The sequence below is a fragment of the Pleurodeles waltl genome, chromosome 4_2 (assembly GCF_031143425.1).
Source record: "Pleurodeles waltl isolate 20211129_DDA chromosome 4_2, aPleWal1.hap1.20221129, whole genome shotgun sequence".
Taxonomy (NCBI): Eukaryota; Metazoa; Chordata; class Amphibia; order Caudata; family Salamandridae; genus Pleurodeles; species Pleurodeles waltl.
The window spans coordinates 464,203,653-464,226,042 of NC_090443.1; the positions used below are offsets into that span (position 1 = coordinate 464,203,653).

A 22,390-nucleotide genomic window follows, 5' to 3' on the forward strand; every position below is an offset into this window, starting at 1 on the left:
TACTACCCACGGATTTAGGGCACATTAGAACTTTCTAGAATTTGGTTATTGAAGGAAACTGTAATTTTATTTTAGGATACAGCTCCCATCTAAATTTAAGGTAATATGTATTGGATCAACAACCTTTGTTTTGACAGGAGGCAAAATCCTGTTCATCTTGGAAACATACGTTAAAATTCCACGCAAACCAAGAAGAAAAACTAGAATGAATGATCATCTGAATGAGTGGGTGCATGTGGGTACTGTCAAGGCACACTAAGGCACAAGCTTCCTAAAGGGGACTTTGAGAAAGATAGTGTTAGTCTTTAATAGGGTGTGAGAAAAACATGTTTACACTTGTAAACAGCCATTCCATTTCTGTGACATGATGTACTGACATTTTTTGGATTTGGGTACTGGGAATATGATGGTGCAGAAGTCTACCACATGTGGGCTTTAGCATATATAAACACTTACAAAGGAGTGACATTTAAACATGTAGCTCCATGACTGTTATTACAGCCCATTACTATTGAGTAATCCGCCATTGTGTTTTTGCAATAAGATGTGAGGCGCTTTCAGTATTAACTAAACTACTACAAGGTAAAGGTTTTTCTCAACACTTTTTTTGTGAGTCCAGCTTCTCTGTGCCATAAACAGACCAGTGAGCAAGAGACAAAGAAGGTGGTAAGAACACAGACTTTCTGTGTATGCTTGTTTTTTTCAAAAAAATGCTTTTTCCCCTACCCGTGACTGCTTGTATTTTAGTGGCAGCCGCCGCAAATCTCAAGGAGGGAAATATTAAAATACTTAAAACAAAAAAACCTGTCTGCCGCTGGCTGCCTTGTACTCTCTGATGGTGTTGGTCTCCCAGTAGTCCCTGGGACACCAGCACAGGCTCCCCATGCAATCCTGGTGCTGCTCTCATGCTATATGTGGCAAGAAAGCAGCGTCAGGATTGGTCTGAGTGGCTAGGTCTGCTACTCAGACAGTGCACTGGAGTCTGTGCTGTGCAACAGCCCTGGGTTGGAGAAATCTAAGTGTGCATGTCAATTTGGCTGGCCTAAGATGGCTGGCCAAACTGACATACGCACTTTAAGTGCACTCACTCCACTCCTCCTCTCCCCTCCCATGTCCCAGCCCGTCCCTCCCGGCACATGCTGGCTCAGCCAGCAGTTGAAAAATAAAACAATAATTAAATATCATTTTATTTTTCAGCTCCTGGCTCTGAGCCAGTGGGGCGACGCTCCTTCACCATTGTGGAGGAGCCACCCCTCTTATATTTACTCTTGCTTTCTGTGAATTTTGTACGTTAAAACTGCTGTTTTGTTTCTGCATGTGGCTGCTTGAATTTCTCTCCTAGTTTTCCCCTATTCTCTGCTAGGCCTCCTACTCCCCCCAGTAAGGTAAATAGGGAAAATATGGCTGAGTGTTTAACCAGAGGGTGTTTTAAGAGACTGTATAATCTGCTTTATGGTTTCAACTCTCTTTGGAAAGTGCATGTAGTACTTATTTTAGGCTTGAAAAAGTGATTATTTTAAGTGCCTAAAAAGCAGTATTTTGGTGGCTTGAGAATTGGGTCTTACCTGAAGAGGCAAATCAAGAAGCCTGAAAATGTGGATTAAGTGGATTAAGCCTGTCTGTATCCAAGGAGATTCTAAATAGAGCAGCACCTCCTTACCCCCTCCACCAGCAGCTTGTGAATGCTGATTGTCTCTCTTGCTCCTAGGCAACTACGAGCCCTCCTCTCACACCTGTACTGGCTCTTTAAATTTGTGGAGAGAACCCCAAGACAGCTACCTCCATTTGGTGAGGCCAGCTTCTCTGTGCCCCGAACAGCCCAGTGAGCAAGAGAAAAAGATGTTCATAAGAACAGAGACTTTCTGTGTATGCTTGTTTTTTTCGAAAAGTGCTTTTTCCCCTAGCCATCACTTTTTATATTTATCTCTTGGTTTCTGTGAATTTTGTACTTTACAACTGCTGCTTTGTTTCTGCCCCATGACTGCTTCAATTTCTCTCCTCGTTTTCCCAAATACTCTGCTAGCCCCCCCCCCCACCATATAAGGTAAATAGGCAAAATACAGCTCAGTGGCTAGCCAGAGGGGGGTGTTTTAAGAGACTGCATGATCTGTTTATGGTTTGAACTGTCTTTGGAGAGTGTATGAAGCACTCATTTTAGGGTTGAAAAAGTAATTATTTTAAGTGAGCCGAAGCAGTATTTTAGTGGCTTGAGAATTCGGCCTTATCTAAAGAGGTGAATCAAGAAGCCTGAAAGTGTGGATTAAGCCTGTCTGTATCCAAGGAGATTCTTAATAGAGCAGCACCTCCCTGCCCCCTGCACCAGCAGCCTCTTGCCCCTCACATAAAACTTTATTGGTTGTTCCATCTTGTGCTGTGATTGGTTGCTAGTGCTAGGATTTCTATTGGACTGAGGGCTTAGGGTCCTGATTGGCTGTTTGGGCTAGGGTTTCAATAGGACTGAGGGCTTAGGGTTTGATTTCAGATTGGCTGTTTGGGCTAGGGATTCTATTGGACTCAGGGCTTAGGGCTTGGGTTTTGATTGGCTAATAGGGCTAGGGCTGTGATTGGTTAATAGGGCCAGGTCTCCCACTGATTGCTCTTATGTGACAATCCATTTTTAGTCACACAGACCTGCTACGATGTGCAGCGGTGCTGCTTTCCCGGCTGGACAGGCCAGTTAATTATCAAAAACGAAGTTGTCCTCATGTGAAAGTGCACTCCCAACAGGTTATATAAACGGGCAAAAAAAGCAAAGCCAGCAACTCACAGTGAATTCTTTAAGCAGTTTCATTATTCCAGGCCTTAGGTGAAAGCAGCACCACTGCACATCGTAGCAGGTCTGTGTGACTAAAAATGGATTGTCACATAAGAGTAATCAGGTTGGGATATTCACAGCAAATCTGACAATTTTCCTTGGATTCGCCTACGAAGGTTTTGCACTTTGGTTCATTATTTCGTTTTGGCTCCAGCAACCCACTTGGGGCAAAATGAAAAAATTGCAGGACCACCACAACCAGCATGCACTGTTACTCACTTGAGAGGCCCACTGGGGCGGACTGGTATTTAAAGAAACTAATCAGGTGCCTGTAATTAGACAAGCTGAAGCCATGCCGGTCTTTTCAGAAAGAAAGAAATGCCTGGAACACTTCCAGCACTGGCTGCACCTACAAGGGTGAAACACTTTTATATTTTTCTCTGCTGAAGAAAGGATTGACCTAGAAACACATGTACAGAGATGATTTTATCACCTAAGGCCTGGAATAATGAAACTGCTTAAAGAATTCACTGTGAGTTGTTGGCTTTGCTTTTTTTGCCCGTTTATATAACCTGTTGGGAGTGCGCTTTCACATGAGGACAACTTCGTTTTTGATAATTAACCGGCCTGTCCAGCCGGGAAAGCAGCACCACTGCACATCGTAGCAGGTCTGTGTGACTAAAAATGGATTGTCACATAAGAGCAATCAGGTTGGGATATTCACAGCAAATCTGACAATTTTCCTTTGGATTCGCCTACGAAGGTTTTGCACTTTGATTCATTATTTCATTTTGGCTCCAGCAACCCACTTGGGGCAAAATGAAAAAATTGCAGGACCACCACAACCAGCATGCACTGTTACTCACTTGAGAGGCCCACTGGGGCGGACTGGTATTTAAAGAAACTAATCAGGTGCCTGTAATTAGACAAGCTGAAGCCATACCGGTCTTTTCAGAAAGAAAGAAATGCATGGAACACTTCCAGCACTGGCTGCACCTACGAGGGTGAAACACTTTTATATTTTTCTCTGCTTAAGAAAGGATTGACCTAGAAACACGTGTCCAGAGATGATTTTATCACCTAAGGCCTGGAATAATGAAACTGCTTAAAGAATTCACTGTGAGTTGCTGGCTTTGCTTTTTTTGCCCGTTTATATAACCTGTTGGGAGTGCACTTTCACATGAGGACAACTTCGTTTTTGATAATTAACCGGCCTGTCCAGCCGGGAAAGCAGCACCACTGCACATCGTAGCAGGTCTGTGTGACTAAAAATGGATTGTCACATAAGAGCAATCAGGTTGGGATATTCACAACAAATCTGACAATTTTCCTTTGGATTCGCCTACGAAGGTTTTGCACTTTGGTTCATTATTTCGTTTTGGCTCCAGCAACCCACTTGGGGCAAAATGAAAAAATTGCAGGACCACCACAACCAGCATGCAGTGTTACTTACTTGAGAGGCCCACTGGGGCGGACTGGTATTTAAAAAGACTAATCAGGTGCCTGTAATTAGACAAGCTGAAGCCATGCCAGTCTTTTCAGAAAGAAAGAAATGCCTGGAACACTTCCAGCACTGGCTGCACCTACGAGGGTGAAACACTTTTATATTTTTCTCTGCTGAAAAAAGGATTGACCTAGAAACACGTGTCCAGAGATGATTTTATCACCTAAGGCCTGGAATAATGAAACTGCTTAAAGAATTCACTGTGAGTTGCTGGCTTTGCTTTTTTTACCTGTTTATATAACCTGTTTGGAGTGCGCTTTCACATGAGGACAACTTCGTTTTTGATATATATATATCTATATATAAATATATGTATTCATATATATATATATATATATATATATATATATATCCATCCACAATTTTGCGCCCTCATTCCAGCCACTTTTACTTTGCGGTGACTCCGGGCAGAGTGGCGAACCCTCACATATCCTACCAGGCATTGTTAGAAAAACTCCTGCGGCTTGCACCTTGGAGTGTAAAAAAAAACAATGTGCCAAGACTCTGGTGCAGATGTATGTTTATTTCAAATTCCACAAAGCAATCCTGATGCGTTTTGGAGCATGTGCTCCTTGCTCACATGTCAAAAACTTACTCCATGTTTGTGAATATTTAAATGTGTGCTCCTTACTTCATTAAACACAGAAACAAACAACTGACTTCTACTCAATCCAAAAGAAAAAAGCTCAAAAGGTGTTGGCCATATTGGAGTGGACAAAATACTTCTTGATACATGCCATTATGACAATTACAATTCATCCCAGAGTTTTATACATCTATAAAGTTTTTGAATTTTTTCAATTAATTTTTTTTACATTTATGAATTATTGTAAACTGCCTCAAATATTCAATATCAACAATTAAACTGTTAAACTGAACAAGTAATCAGTAATTCAACATCTTATTACTGTATGCAAATTCTTATAAATTTTGAATTAAAAATCATATTTAAATACTCATCTTAACGTCTTTTTATGTACTAGGGACATCCTCATTTTTACATCAAAATGCCACTCCATGATATAATAGCTCTGTCACGGCCCAATTCCTCGGGATCTGTGCGTCGCTAATAAAGGGCCCACCTCCAGGCAACACCAACTCAGATGCCGTTATGGCACTGATGATTGGAGAGGCCAGGCAGGGGGAAGGGAGAAATAGGAAAGGAACAGCTAGGAGGGAGATCTGAAAAGGAAGTTGTTATTTTGCAAAGAAAATATAATCAACAATAATCAGATATCTAAACGTCCTACAATAGAACACTCTTGCCTTTCTTAGAATTAACAATTTAACAGCAGAAAACCAAAATTCCCTAAAGACGGATTAAAATCCAGATAAAGGCACTCCAGACCAAAACACGTACTGTAAATTATAATCACCAAACTCCTCGCCAAGAGCGTATGCCAGGAGCTCAAAAGGAGTAGTGCAATTCTTTCTTGAGCGTTAATCAAATCAGTATATCAGCTACAAAATAACATTCTGATTTGGAATTACTCACAATCTTCTGAACACACACAAAAGAACATTCACTAATAAATAAACAACGGCATACAATTTTCCTTAAATAACACACACACATAATCTCAAAGTTATATGAGTCCATTGGCAAATGGTTAATACCACAACATTGCATGAAAATTATCATAGCGTAATTGCAGAGGAGTAATAGCGAAACGAAGTCAAAACGACTTTGGTAATTATGGAAACCACTGATGCCGATAACCTCCAGAATCAAAGGAGGAGCAGAAACAAAGTAACAAGAAGCCGCTAGCCTCCGAGAATCAAAGGAGGAGCAGAAACAAAATAACAAGATTCAACAAAGGAACTTGAAAAGTCCGGCCGAGGGAAGCCCCGCCGGAGCGAACTCACTGGGAGTGAGTCCGACCACTCGCTAAAAAAGGAATCCTTCGTCCAGACGGCAGAGGGAGAGCAGTGAGGATCTTACCCAAAGGAAGGTTCCAAAATAGTAAGCACTGGAACCTGGGTGTGGCTGGTATTTATGGAGCAGCCACACCCTTAAAAATTGCTACCGCTGAAGGCTTCTGGGAGTTGAAGTCCCAGTGAATGATAAAGTTTTAGAATGGGGGCAATGTAGCCACCATCGAGCACTGCCTCCAGGCAGATGAGACTTACCACAGGGATGGCGTGAAGAATGCGATCTGTTGTATGAGATGGTGCAGCAGGCGCGTACCCCTTTAAGGAGATCATCTTGGGGGGCATTGCTGGGACCGCACCATGGTTTGCGACCAAGCCGGTTTCAGTGGTTCCAAATCCAGACAAGCTCTTTGCATCTCATAGGTCTATATCCATTGGCACAAAATTATACCTAATAGCAAAACACAAAACAGAAAAAAGTCAGTAAACAACATTACGAACTCCAAAATATATGACAAGGTATCATGGTTATATTGACTTATCATACCAAGTCAGACAGACAAATTCCTTTATATTTAATCTAAATAATGGTTGAGGAAAATGTTAGATGAAAAAATTATTAACATAAGTGAACTGAAAGCTATTCATCCTGATTCAATCCTATCAGAAAAATTGTTGTGTATTTGATGATGAGCTTGGACTCCAACTGTCTTAATTCCAATTCTCTATTGCCACCCCTCACTCGTACTGGAATATTGTCAATTACACACAATTTAAGTAAATCCCTGTTTTTATGATGAAAAAGAGCAAAATGTCTCGCAACAGGATACGATTTATCATCATTGGCGATAGCCCTCATATGTTCTAACACCCGTTTCTTAACTTTATGGATTGTGCTGCCAATATAGTACTTATTACATGGGTAACTGAGAGCATAGACACAATATTCCGTGTTACAATTAAGGTGCTTCTTAATGATAAAGGGACATGTATTTGGCGATAACTTAATCTCACAGCACTTATTACTGCCCTTACATGCTTTGCATTTGACATAGATGAAAAAACCCTGTATGGGAGAATCTCTACACTGTTGTGGGGGCTCTATCAAACTCTGTCACAATTTATCTTTCAGAGAGGGACACCTTCTGAAAGTAATTCGAGGTTTCAGACCAATCAGATCTGATAGATGTTCATCCATCCTTAATATATTCCAATATTTATTCAGAATCTGCTTCACCTCCCATGCTTGAGTGTTATAGGTGGTAATGAACCTGATAGTTTGATCATCCTTTGCCTTATTGGGATTTTGTGAGACCAATAATTTCTCACGATCTAATGCTAGCACTTTCTCACAAGTATGTTCTATGAGACTATGGGAATATCCTCTCTCAAGAAATCTGTTCCTCATCGTTTCTATTTCCAAGAGGAAATCGGAGTTTTCACAACAGTTCCTTCTGGCTCTTACTAGTTCTCCATAGGGTATACTGTGAATACATTTTTTTGGATGACAGCTATTCGCATGAAGAAGATTATTACCTGTTGTTTTTTTTACGAAACAGAGTGCTAGTCAATCTCGCTCCTTTGACCTGCAATTTCACGTCCAAACATTCCATTTCCGAGCGGTGTACATGTGCTTTAAACTTAGGATTCATATGGTTCACATTGAACTGTTTCACAAAATCCAATGCTTCATTCTCACTGCCTTTCCAAATGCATAAAATGTTGTCAATGTAACGCACCCATAACACCACATGTTCATCAAACACTTGTATATTGTAGACCACTTGCTCCTCCCACCAGCCCAAAAAAAGACCTGCATATCTGGGAGCAAAGCATGTGCCCATCGCTGTCCCTTGTATTTGTCTATAGTTATGATTATAAAAAATGAAGAAATTAATGGTAAAACATGTTTTCATGATGCATATTAACATGTCAGTATGTTGTAGGAAAGATAATGATCTAGCTCTTAAGAAATATTTGGATGCTGTGATACCTACGTCATGTGGAATACAGGTGTATAGACTTTCAACATCCAAAGTTAATAATAGAAATTGATCATCCCATGGAACCTCATGAATTCTTCTAAAAAAGTCACTAGTGTCTTTAATAAATGATGGTAAGGTTTCAACAAAGAAAATAATCAATATATTTAGATGTATTCTCCAGCATACTACCTCTTGAAGAAACAATTGGTCTGCCAGGCGGGTTAATGGAATCTTTATGCAATTTAGGTAAAAGGTATAACACCGAAAGCTTGGGGTGATCACATCTGAAAAACAGGTACTCCTCTTTTACAATAATTTCTTTGATATACCACTCATGTAATTTCTCCAAATACTCTCTATTGGTCAATAAATATTTTTGTCTAGGAGTTTTCTCATATTGCTGTATATCACCTAGTTGTCTCAAACCTTCCTCTCGGTGTTTGACAAGTGGCCAAATCACCACATTACCTCCTTTATTCAATGGTTTTAATTTTGCCTTGGAATTCTGCATCGATCACTCCCTCCGAGACCTGAATACCTTTGAGTGCCAATCCAGATCGAGGAGCAATCAATCCGTAGTGCCCCGGGGGAAATTGTATTCCAACACTTGTCTCAATAAGTGCCATGTCTCTTGGTTTCAATCAATACATGTTCAAAGCATGCAAATCAAGACCTGCAGATTCGGGTGTGGCTCGGTAAGGAAGCAAGGGCTAGATTTATGCTGGCCTTGTGCTGTTTCAACACCACATTAGAATTATTTTTGTTATGCTAATGTGGCGTTGAAAGGGGAAAAATGCTTTGCAATGTTTACTAAGTGGGGAAATGCTTGCATTGACCCACTTTGTAACTCCTTGCACCACATTATGCCTGTGCCATTGCAGGTGTTAAAAGAGGCAATGGGCCTCTGGTTGCTTTGCAGGATTAGCGTAATAATTTTGACGCTAATGCTGCAAAGCACCAGACTAGGATAAAGAATTACAACACTAGTCACACTAACTACCGCCATGGTGCACCATATTTTAAAATAAGGCGCTACCATGGCGGCGTTAGGGGGGCACTAAGGGGTGCTAGAAAAGTGTTGCTGCACTAGGTGGAGTGCCACTTTTCATAAATCTGCTCCTAAAGCTCCCGTTTTTGTCTCTCAATACATGATAGTATTAGTTGGAAAATGGGGTTGTATCTGTAATGCTGGGTTTAGTAGTTGCATTAATGGTGATCCCGCATTTGTCAAGGGTCTATTATTAAGTATCAACAAGGCCTCATTCAAATGATCTCTCCAATTTCTCAAGGTACTGTCCACTAGTTTTCATAATTGAGCTTTTAATAAGCTGTTCATTCTCTCAATCAATCCTGCAGCTTCTGGGTAATATGGAATATGAAAAATCCACCCAATATTGTGTTGTGAATAATAATCTTGTGCCAAGATACCTTTGAAATGTGACCCATTGTCACTCTGGACTTGGAGTGGGACTCCGTAATACAATATTAACAAGTCCATTGTTTTAGTGGTATTAGAGTAGCACGTTTACATGGAAACGCCATCAGATCTCCAGAATAGGTATCCACCAGTGTGCAGGCGTATTGACACCCACGACTATTCTATAGTGGCCCAATCTAATCGATTTTTCCATAGCTGCCCTGGCAACTTCCCCCTCCCCGTCTGATCTCTGTCAGTGTGTGGGAGAGATCTCTCTTGTGTGTGTTAACAAATAGGACACTGCAGGATCACTGTTTTTTATCAAGTCTAAGGGAATGTGCATCTCTCTAATCTCTGTACACCTGTTAGTGGCCTTCTCTTCCAGGTGTCTACATTTTTGGTGCGCCCATTTAGCCATCCCAACCAAGTCAGAATCCTGTGTTACCACTTCTGCCTCTCAGATTTTATCTTTGTCATCTGCAAAGGAATTGAACCATCACTCTATTGAATCGGTGGGACAGTGGGCATCTACATGATATACAGCAACAGTACTTTGCTCTAGCATTTCCCAAATTTCCTGCCATAATTCTTTGCCCCTCATCTCCTTCGAATGTATTTGCCATGTGAGAAGCTAAGTAGCTAGCCCATTGGTGGTGGATCAAGATTCAGTATAGATGTGACATGTCCCAGGAAGTTCCTGATTTAACGCTTGATAAACAGCATACAATTCTGCGTATTGACTACTCTTCCCTTCTCCTGTAGTGGAAAGCAGCTTCTTGGTGACTGGGTTATATGACAGTGCCTTCCAATGTCTTTTGGCCCCCCATACTTGGCTGAACCATCGGTGGACCATACATGTTTCCTATCCTCAGAGGACAAGGATTCAAATGGCTCACCCCACCTTATGGGTGATTCTTTTATCACCAGCACCTCCAGCACCATCTCATCATCCTGCACGGGGCCTCTGCCACCTGTTCATTCAGGGCTGCTGTTCCAGCTAGTCCAACGTGGGCCCTGTCCTGTATTTACCATTTCCACTTACTCACGTCTCTTTCTTGTGCATGTCATATTGGGTGAGTTTTAGGTAAACCCATCTCCCACTGCATTATTGGGATCACATCCTGCCCTATGGTCATTTGCTCAGTATCCACTAGCACCCAGTAGCATGCTTGCAATTGTTTCTCAAAGGGAATATATAGCTCTCCAGCATCTGAGAGGTTTTTGGTACAGAAACCCAGGGGCACCTTCTTTCTTCCCTGTTTTTGTCACATATTCCAATTTGCAAATTGCCCCTGAACGGTTATATGTAACTCAATGTCTCCTTACTGTACTGGCCATAAGCCTAACACATGTTGAATCGCCTCTTTTGCCAATTCAAACGCACACTGCTGCAGCTCTCCCCATTCAAACACATGCTTCTTTCTAGTCACTTTGTTCAAAGGGGCCAAATCTGACTCAAGTGAGGGATATGCTGTCTCCAGAAACCAAACAATCCAAAGAATCACTGAGTCTCCTGCTTATTAAGGAGTGTGGCAAATTCTAATATATTTTGTCTTGCCTGAGGCAACACCTGCCTATGTCCCTGATTCCACTGAATTCCTGGAAACTTCACATTTAGTGAACGTCCTTGCATCTTATCTGGATTGATCATCCACCCTTTGCTTTGCAAATGTTCCACAACCCTGTCTAACTGAGTCTGCACCTGTTCTTGTGTTTCTCCCTTAATCATCACATCATCTATGTAATAGGACAACTGCACCCCAGGAATGACAAGTACTTCATCTTGGTGTTCTGCCACCAGCCAGTGATAGATGGTGGGGCTGTGTACATACCCCATAGGCAAAGATAGCATCTTAAATTCTCTTCTGTTCCACTAGAAACTTAACTGTTCCTGACTCTCTGGGGCCAGTGGTTTGGAGAAGAAAGCATTGGCAATATCAATTGTTGCATACCAGGTCCCTTTATGTTTTTGTATCCTCTCAATTAAAGTGATGGTGTCAGGGACTGCAGCAGTCAGAGGAAGTGTATAGTTGTTTGTCATGATAGTTGTGATAATCGATCATCATTTTAAAGCACCCATCTGCTTTGCGTATGGGCCACAAAGGATTGTTCTACTCAGTGGTGACTGGGGCCACCACACCTGTATCTATCAACCCCTGTATAGTCTTACTTATCTCCTCATGCCCTCCTGGGATTCTGTGCTGTTTCAAATGAACCACCTTCGTGGCTGGGGGCACCTTTACTGGGGGTACCTTTAGACGACCCACCCTAACTGCTGCCGCTGAAATGTATCGCTTTGACCCAAATTGACAACAACCATCATCCAAGTATAAAGTCATCCCCTTCAATGTCAACAATCAAAACAGTGTATCCCCTTTTGGTGTTCTCCCTATTTTCATTTTAACATCAGTCTTCACTGTGGAGGTTTGTTTTCCACCCAACCCTTTGAAAGCCAGATGCCAGCCCACACACATCAGCAGCCAAATGCCACTCAAACATCACCATGAAGCTAAATACCACTTTCATATCTAAAGCACTGAGCACACTGAGAGGCAATTTTTTTTAATTAGAAAAAAACAACCTAATAGTAGAAGATGAAACACCAGCTATCACCGCATACACAAAAGGTGCAACTAAACAAATTAAACTGCTGCCAGCCAGGCATCTAACCAGAAATATATAGTAATAAAGAGAAAAAAGTTAGGTCCTTTTTCCCTTTTCCCTTCTTTCATATTCCTCTTCAGACACAGAGCCCAAATCTCTAATAAGGAAAGACTTTTTTGGGTGTTGGAGGAATGGCTTCAAGTGATGATCTCTCAATCTAGATACATCCTCCACCACTCCTATTCTAGAACACCTGCCAGCTTGACTATAAAAAGGAAGCCTATTGTGGTCTGCTGAAACTGTACAAAACTCATCTTGGAATCTGGAGAACAATCTTTGAAAACAACACAGGTGTTGAAGGATGCCAAGTGAAACAAATGAACAACCCACTTCTTGTACCAGATGTAAGACTTTCGAGCAGCATTGCAAGGCTCCACCCATTGATCTAAGCTATCTACACCCCATGAGTTTGCTGTAGTCTAAAATGCACACAGGTTTGCACAATTCTGCTACCTGACCCCATTCAAAAGTGAATTGTTTTCTCCATGCATAGTTGTGAGCATTGTCAACATCTCTTCTGTCTGAAAATTTCAAAGCAAGAGGTTTATTACTATGCAAGGCATTGCTCTGTCCCCTTTGAAGTTATTTTTGCACACAAGCTCTTTAGGGTAACCTTAACTGTGGATGGAGCTATATGCCATAGTGCCCACTTTATTAAAAACTCTCTTGGAAATTCCAACAACATTTGTTCATTGACTTCAAGAGTGGAAGGGTAACAACGGGAGCCAATTGAAGACTCCCTACCAGGGTATATCTTGAAATTAAATGAGTTTACAGCGCATACAGCTTAATACCATAATGTGTTCTCTTCCTGGTAATGTATTGTCTGAAAACCAAAAAGGCTCAGCCACAAATATTTTTTTTATCTAGAACGTCAATCTCTGAGAAACCATCTACTAAAAGGTCCAGGACAAACTGAATCTTTAATAGATGGACATAATCAGGGTGATCTTGTGGCATTGCTGTTGCATTATCCACAAATGCAGCATCTGCTGTAGAATCAAACTCTGACTTTGACTCAAGGTTGCTGGATGTATGTCAGTTGCTATCAAGAGACTACTAGACCAATGTAAATTTAGTGATGGTTTTCTTAGCAGTTCCAGAAACAAAGTTAAAACTCAGAACTGCCTAATGTCAGGGAGATTTTTGGTAGTCCACCGGTTAGCTCTAGAATGGGTCTTAAGTGTGGCTCTGTTGTCCGTCAAAAACTGCTCTGCATACAAATTAGTCTGTTCAACAATATCGGGCAAAAACAAAATATCAATAAATAATTGGAAGAAACTGATGGACAAAAAGTTCTCTGTATTTACTCCACACCCTGCAACACCACTGAAGGTAGGCAAAACAGGCTTCACCATTTTAGGGGCAACTGACTGTTCAGCACTTCCAGTCACTAGTTGCAATCCTGCTTGCTCTTGCTGCCCTAATGCATATCAATGGCCTCCTCTAGCAGGTGCATTTCATCAGTGCTAATAGTGGATTCATCATCAGATGATTCCTTTCAGACACCCAATTCACTATCAGAATCTTCCACTTGGCCCTCTGTCTCAGATGCAGATACAGTCTCAGTGCCATGTTCAAGGGCATATTCAAAAGGCAAACCTACAGCCTGCTAATCAAGACCAGTTTCACCCTACTTAGAGCTCATCAGTTAAGTGCACCTTGGTTCCAGTGATACCGTGTGCAAAAATGAAACAATACACAGTAGCGAGTCACTGATTCACTACACAGGAATTAAGCAGGCAATACTCTCTGTACATTTGTACCAGACATGATGTTTCACTTAATCACAAAATCTTGTATAATTGTTTCACATACCATGTGATTTTGCATCCAACTTGAAAATGATTATAAGCTGCAAAACTGCCTCAATCAATTTGGAAAGGAGGGATGAGTTGGATGTAAATGGAAAAAATATTAGAAAAAAATACTGTCATTATGTAAATTCCTTCCTTCACAATGCCCAACTAGCAATCACCATGGCATGGAGCTTGTTGACTTCTGGCTTAGCATGAAGACCTGGGGAATTGGGGTGACAGCTGGAGGCAGAGGATTCTGTGGACCGGTGCCTAGAGGGAAGTGTGGGGTGGAAGTAAACTTGAGCTTGGCCAGTCTCATATAGCTTTAAAGATAAATATTTGAGAGCATGCTGCAATGCTGCAATGCTGCGGGATCACTATAGAGAGTACTTTGTCTCACTGGGCAAAGAGAAATCCTTTAGGAGCGTGGACTAGAGAGTGCAGGGAGAATCAAATTGATGCATTTTCAGATGGGATGGTACCCGAAAGTGAAGAGAAACATCTGCAGGGAACACTAATGCCACAGGGAAGCAAGGAAGGACATAGCAATAGTGGGACCAAAACAAAAGGACAGTGCAGAGAATAGGTTGCATCTTACCTGTCCCACTGGAATGGGGAAGAAAAGTTTAATTTTTTTTGGACATATGTAAAAACTTCATATTGGACATTTGTAATTCTGCACCAAGAGTTTATGGTGGCTGCCAGAGCTAAATAAAGTAACCAGACTTTGGTCCCATCCCATGTAGATTGTGTCACTGGAGCCAAGATATACTTGGCTAATGAACTCAAATAAAAATAAGAGCAAAACCAGTCCTGGGTTGCTTGTGTTTGAGTTCAGTGATCAACTTGCCTGGCAGTTGGGGATGGACTCCTTCTGTTAGAGCAAGACCAAGATAAATTTGCATATGGCTGGGTCCTATCTGAGGTGGCATGCTTGGCAAAATAAGGTTGATTTGGAATGCTACCTGAGCAATAGCCAGTGGTGAGACAAATTGCAGGCATTCCTCCCATCGCCTTTTGTGTATTTGAAAGAAGGAGATATTCATCCAGTGTCTGAACTGCAGTGTGTAACCTGGAAGCCTGGGTTCAAATCTTAGCTTTCCCACTTATCTAAATTGTGTGCTGTGATGCAAAGCATTTAAAATGACTGTGTTGTATTTTGATTAACTGTCAAAAGTGAGACCACCAGTACCTAACTGGAGTAGGTGGGGCCCACAGACACTCGTTTTGGGGACATTTTTCCCCATCAGATATTAACAAAGAGCAAGAGAGGGAAAACATAATAAGTGAAAGGAGGAAGAAGAGAAAACAGAATAACTGTCATAATAGGAAAAAACAGGATCCTGCAAGAGTGAGATAAAAGGGCACAAGGTGTCTGGTAGTGGATTAAAGAGGCATCAGATGGTGGGGTTAAGGCCTTGGCATTTGTGTGGGGCATGTAATTGCAAAGCAACAGGATCCTGAGCAGGATTCTGGGCACTCACACTCATTCTTTCACAGATTTAGCACGGAAGGCCATCTATAAGGTGGTAAGTTCAGGATGTGTGCTTTGCAAAAATCTCATTAGCTATTGAGCAATATACAAGTAAGGTTGCTACACAAATAATGATAAAAGTAAATATATGCAGTGCATGTGAAAAACAACTCTATCTTCACTCATTTTATCCTGCGTGAGTTTCAGTGCTGGTCTGCATTTAAAAATATAGTTATTCAGATAAGACGTGACAGTTTACAGCTCCTGCTTGATGGAATAAACCAGGGAAAATAACCAGGCACCATTCAGCTGAATTTAGATTGGAGGAGGGAGATCAGACACTAGTAATACAGGCACATGGTGGTAAGTGTATGCCACATCCACCCCTTCCCAGCAGGTGCCCAAGATGGCCCACCCACAGACATAGCTGTAAATTCAGATAATTATTGAAAACCAGTACTTCCGGTGCTAGGCACCACCACTTAGGGCCACATTATGAATTTGGCGGGTGGCAGAAGCCACCCGCCAAACTCTTACCACCATCAGGCCACCTGTGCAGCCAGAACCCTGCCGGCCCTATTTTGAGTTCCCCACACTGGGCCGGTGGGAGGAAACAGCCTGTAATTCGGGCAGTGGAATGTGGAATGGGACTGTGCATGGGGGCCCCTGCACTGCCCATGGTAAGTGCATGGGCTTTGCAGGGGCCCCAAGGCCCCCCCAGAGTCCTCCATCCCGCCAGCCTGTCCATGGCAGTGGGAACCTCCATAGACAGGCTAGCGGATGGGGACTCATAATCCCCAGCGCTACCCTGGAAGGATTACAACCACCAGGACTGCCAGGCTGCAGGCTGGCGGCAGCTTGGCGGTGTCGGCAGTTGGACCGTGGCACCTCAGCCATGGTCATAATGAGGCCCTTAATTATCAATGCTGGCTCTAGTGACAGTCCACCACATGGTGGCACTGTCTGCCAAATTTTAGGATCAGCACAACAGTGTTTAACAGGTCGCTATACATTCAAATAAATAATACTTTCCACTCACACCATTATTACAGCTTTGGTTGGTCTGGAATAGTCTGAATTTGAATCACTTGTAGGATGCTTATTTGTTGTGCCTGTACTGTCATTGGCTGCACTGGCATGTATTTTTTGTTTTGTTTTTTACAAATTGAGCACTGCTGGAAATATCATCATCATGACCATCCGTAATGGATAATCAGCAGCAAGTATAGGGACAGAGGAGGCCACTCAGCCAGTGTTCATGCCTGTGATGCCCACTGAATTTGTTAAATATTCCGCTTATCGTAGTAAGAAATGATTCAAGTGCCAAAGTTTTTTAAAGTACTGGTGCACCTATCAGGTGTCTCTTAAAAAAAGCAAGGTGGTGTTTATGTTTAATTGTGATATGTAAAGCTTTCTGACTGCTCTCTCTCTCGACGTCTGATTTCAGATTGATGATGGGAAGGGATCTGCAACATTGACAATGGAACAAGTGATTGATTTGTTTGAAAGCAATACAAACCTTGTGGGAGCATCAATCTCTGTGAACGCGAACGTTTTTTCATCAGGTGAGCATTACGATAGTGAAGTCTGCTCCATGCAGTGCCTAGGTGAGTGAATGTTTGTCGCACCACACATGTAGCACATCAGATTAATCCGCTCTGTTTATGTCACAGGCAGCCTAAGACTCACTGAGTTCAATGGATTCTCTCCAATTGGTTGGAAATATCTCTTGTCACAATTATAACTTAAAAGCATTCTATTTTGTTCTGTGCTACACATTCCAGATTGGAATTACAGGTAATAAGTACATTTTCTTCTTCATATGTAGATAAGTAGTTCAACCCCAGTTACAGCACACAGAACTGGGTAGTCAATGCTCTGCTCATTCACCTATCTATTAGCATTCCAATTCAGAACCAATCTACTATTAACACATTGCACCACCCTCAACCAATCAGATGAGAACATAACACACCTCCATTCCAACCAACCTTATTAACAAATAACTAAACAAGAAAAAATGGAATAGCACAAAACACTTGTAAATGTTGAACCACTACAATGTAATAAGAAAAATAAAACAACGTCAACATTCTGCAGCACAATTTTATATCACAAAGGAAAATATGAGGCAAAATCTTTCAACCGTCCTGTTTCTTCCATTGTCTCCTAAAACCAAATCTCTGTTCTTCTTCACTTTTCCTCTTGATCATTCACAACTCCATTGAATCATCATTAACGTTGTGTTTGGTATTTTGCACCGTGATATTTACAACAATGAGTTTTTGCACTTTTCCCGCTCTCACCAGACATGACATGCCCCACACCACACCTGACTCCGGCACCTCCACATTCTTCTTCACCTCACCAATTTTAAAAGCATCCATTAACTTTTTTCACAAATCTGGATTTCTTCATGTCCACCATCTCTCCCACATTCCATTTCACATCTATAGCTCCATGCAAGGCATCGAAACATTTCTGACTACCTCCTGGTAGACCTTGAAATTCTTACTCACACATTTTTTTACCCTGTTACCATTAGCCCAAAATAACCCACTAGGCGTCAGTTTCGTCCCCACCTTCTGGTCTCTCAAATGATCAAAAGGTGAAATTCCTGTCACTGTGTGAGAAGTGGTTCTATGTGCCCACAAAGTTTCCCTCAGCATATCAGTAGGAGACAATCTACAATGCAATGCTCTTTGAACACAACTCTTTGCCGTATTGTGCAGAACCTCCACCAGGCCATTGACTTTAGGATGCTAAATTGTGATGCGCTGATGAATTGTGCCTAACCCATCTAAAAACCCATGTTTTTCTTGTGAGCTGAATTGAAGACTTTTGTCTGTCACAATGAATTTATGAATCATTTCCCTGGAAACTTCCTCTATGAAAACTCCAATCACAGTCCTGGAAGTGATCACCCTGAGACACTTCAATGTAACCCACCTTGTAGTGTAGTCCACTAAAATGAAATCATACCTTTCATATGGCCTCGACAAAATAAAAGGTCCCACATGGTCCATTCCCAATTTATGCCACTGTACATCAGGTACCTGTGCGGGTGAAAACCATGCTTGCCTTATAGTTTTAATATTATCTGCCTAAGCACAAGTTAACAATCTACAACCACATTCTCCACCTACCTGACCATGCCTAGCCACCAATACTGTTCTCTCAACCTTGCTGTAATATCTCCAATAGCAGACACATGCAAGTTCAACAACAGGAAATATATATTCTCTTGTAGAACACTCTTCTCCTTCCTAACAGATTCCCAGTGGCAACTGAACTGCCACTAGCTTTTTCAATGTTAATATCTTAGTCTAGCATTCTACATTCTAAAATTCTAACACCTCATCATTACACCTCCCTTTTCTTTAAGAACTGTAAGAAGAAAAGAAAAAAGAAAACAAAAACAAAGTAAATAAATGGCAATCACATTACGATCAACTTAACAATGCTCATTTAGTGGTTGTGGTTTCTTTGCTGTTCCAGTAGACTTGCTAAATGATCCACCAGATTTCTCTTGATCAGTTCAGGGATTGCATTTCTTCCTCTATTTCTTTGTTCAGCTGTTTGATACTTCTTAAAAAATGTTTTGTTTCTTGCTACTCTTCTAATATCATCTTGTGCTGTAACAACTGATCCACGTACTCCTGTTACTTTCAATGGCGACAGGTGAAACCTACATTGTGATTTTCCCATTCGCCATTGTTTTACCCACACCAAATCTCCAAATTAATATTCTGGTTCTCGTTCCTCATCATACGCCAAAAACGACCAGTGGCTGGAAATCACCTGAAAGGCAGGCAAATAAAATGGAACACTCCCAGAGGGGTAACAAATGTCAGATGTCTTGACCCTTCACTTAGAAGGTCATGGTGGTAAGCGGAGGAGAAAATCCAACACACTGAAAATCTGAGCTGCACCAAGCAAAGATAACTGTTCTGCAATCTTAGGGAATGGTTGTCTATCTACCTAGAAATACCCAGATATTCTTGTTCAAGTCCCGAAAATCCATACAGAGGCAGATATGTCTGCCTTCATCTCTGAGTGCAAAACTACAGGGAACGCCATTCAGAAGATCGAATCTCTCTAGTACTTCCCAACAATTTAGGTCTCTCCAGCTCTTGTATCAAAGGTGCTATCATCAAGTGTGGTACTTTACATATGTTGCGAACCACTGGTTTCACATTCTTTTTAGGAATAAGCCTATGCTCAAAACCACAAAACAAATTTGATTTACCTGTAAAGACATCTAGGAAATGTTGAATCACATCACAATGTTTACTGACATCAGCAATCATCATTGTTTGATGTGGTGTATTCAGATTCAGAATGGTGCCAGAATCATATTGATGTCGCCAACCTAAAAAATTGTCCCCTCTCTTACCAACATAAACATTCCTACCATTTTACGATCCTTGAAAACAATCTTCATAGGAATGAATTCCCCCAAATCCACAGAAACCCCTCAGTTCCCAAAAGGGTTTATATCAGGTTCACACAATTTTATTATGTCTATTCCAGTTATTGTGCACCAGTTCTTGTCACCAATTAGAGTATTATGTAAACCTAAATCAACCAACACAATCACATCCTTGCCCCCAATAATCACCTTGCATTCAGGCATCCCTATTGCCCCCACATCATATTTCTCCCCACTCAGGGACATTTTATAAACACCACCAGCTTCTCCATCATCATGATCAACTGGAATCACTTCCAATCTTCTGTAAATATTTCTCACTTCTATGCCCAAATTGTAAAGAAATATGCCTTGTTTGCACTCAGCTGAAAATGTCTCCCCATCTCTAGCAATTAAGTAAGAGTGAAACAACTTTTTCTAACGTTTCCATGCTGATAGTGCCTCTCCCAAGTCCAGTAAAAATGCTTGAGGTTGAGTCATGTTGGGTGCAGTCATACCACCCATGTGTCTTAATATGTGCAAAATATCTAACACAATATTATTAAAATAATAAGTCAAAGTAATACACTAAAACAAAAGATTAACATAACAACACTGCCTCCAGGAATTTAGTCCATAAGTTGTACTGGAAAATACTGTAAACAGTAAAATCAGCAACTGTGTGATGAAATATTGATTACCCAGAGCAGTAAACGTAGGGAGGGTGTATATTAGGAAAACAGAATCACATGTAGTTCGGATTCAAATGTCTCCCTGCTCCTTTATTAAATCCTCTTCTGTTTAGGATTTTGTTGCAACCAGAGCTTCCAAGTACCTGATCCTGAGGAGAATCAGAAATAAAAGGCAGCATGTACACTTTAGGTATGCAAGGTCAAATGTGTGACTTGATCCGGCTGTGTTATAAGACTTCTGACATAACTGAAATGCAGAAAGCAGCCATCAAGTACAATGCTTGAAATGGCCATCACAACCTTTGACCAACGATCACAGAAGAACAACTTAATGGTGTAGGAGAAACTAGAAGTGATATCCACAATCCTTCCCAGCTGACAAAGTAAATACCTTAGTCAACATCTCATTTTCCCTCCTGAGTCCATTGCTGATATCCAGCTGGCCAAATTCACAATGCCAGTCCTCTGGAGTGGTAAAGAAAACTTGCCTGCAGCACAAGAATCTTTTCACCACATATTAATTTCTATATAACACAGGTATGTAAATCTACTCCTTTATTTGTAGCTAATTAGTTCAACACAAGTTACAGCAAAATGCTCGCCTCATGCACTGATCTATTGTCATTCTAATTCAGAACCAATCTAGTATTAACATAACGCCTGGCTTTTCATGGCCTTGTAGATATGGTGTAAGGCAATGCAGTGCAAGTTGCTATGTTGCCTTACAATGTGTCAGGGAGATGTTCCATGGGTGTTGCGGCAGATGTTTTCATGCAACACCCATAGGTTATGACACATTCCCAGATTGACAAGGATCTGCAAACCTGGGACTGCATCAAAACTGTATGCCACCCCAGGGCAGGCGCAATGAGGAGAACTGTCTTTATTTCTCCTTGTTGTTTCATTTCTATGTGTGTTGCTATCTGCAAACAGAACTGATGTCACTTCCACTATTACTAACCATCAGCCTCTTGTAGCCTACCAAGGATGAGGTACCTTCCTCGCCTGTGGGTGGAGGCACACCAAAACCAGCAGAGTCCGATATACTCTGCAAGACAGGTATGAAAAATGTGAAGCCACTCCTCTAGTTGGCTTGGGTGTGAACCACAAGAGGCAGAACACAGAGAAACCGAAAATCTAGGTGAAAACCGGACAAGATGGCACAGATGACTGCTTTGTAGAGGTTTTGTATCCTACACTTTGTATCATATAGCCTTCTTCATCATAACATATGTATAAGACCTAATACTTAAAAGGGACTTTGGTGATTATTGAAACGAAAATATGGATACAGTATTTCATAAAGCTAAAGAATGCTATTTTATTGTTTCAGTTACTTCTGTGTAGCCTTAATAATGCCTTTTCACTGCTCATGCTTTTTTTATTGGTCAGAATCGATTATAATATATATATAGGGCAATGCCAAGTATCCAAAAAAAAGGTGCAGCAAGCAGCACATACATAAGCTAATTCCTAAAGAAACAAAACATATTAGTGCTACATCCAACCCATCCTCCCCCAAGACAGGGCAGCATAAGGTTCAATTGACTCCATTGTTGGTTTAAGGTTAATAATAGGCAGTTCCTAATCAAATGCACAGATTGACTCCTAGATCCCAACTGAACCCAGACCAAGTTCTATCAAACTTTTTAACTGACCACTCCCTACTGGCTTTGGCAAGCACGAATTCCAACTGATAAATCTGCTGCATGTTATCCACCATTCCATGACCTGCAGTGGGATTGGGGACACCCAGCATCTAGCAATACAAAGTCTAGCTACAACTATAAAAATAGGCAGCAGCCAGCCTAGAACAA

General features: G+C 41.3%; 1 protein-coding gene across 1 annotated transcript in view; it reads left to right on the forward strand.

Annotated features, from left to right (window-relative positions):
* Positions 1-22,390, forward strand: part of LOC138292914 (complement C3-like) — a 2,405,892-nt gene that overhangs the window by 408,030 nt on the left and 1,975,472 nt on the right. Inside the window, exon 9 of the mRNA XM_069231788.1 lies at positions 16,918-17,035. Coding sequence (XP_069087889.1) covers positions 16,918-17,035 — 118 coding nt within the window. The remainder of the gene's footprint in view (positions 1-16,917; positions 17,036-22,390) is intronic.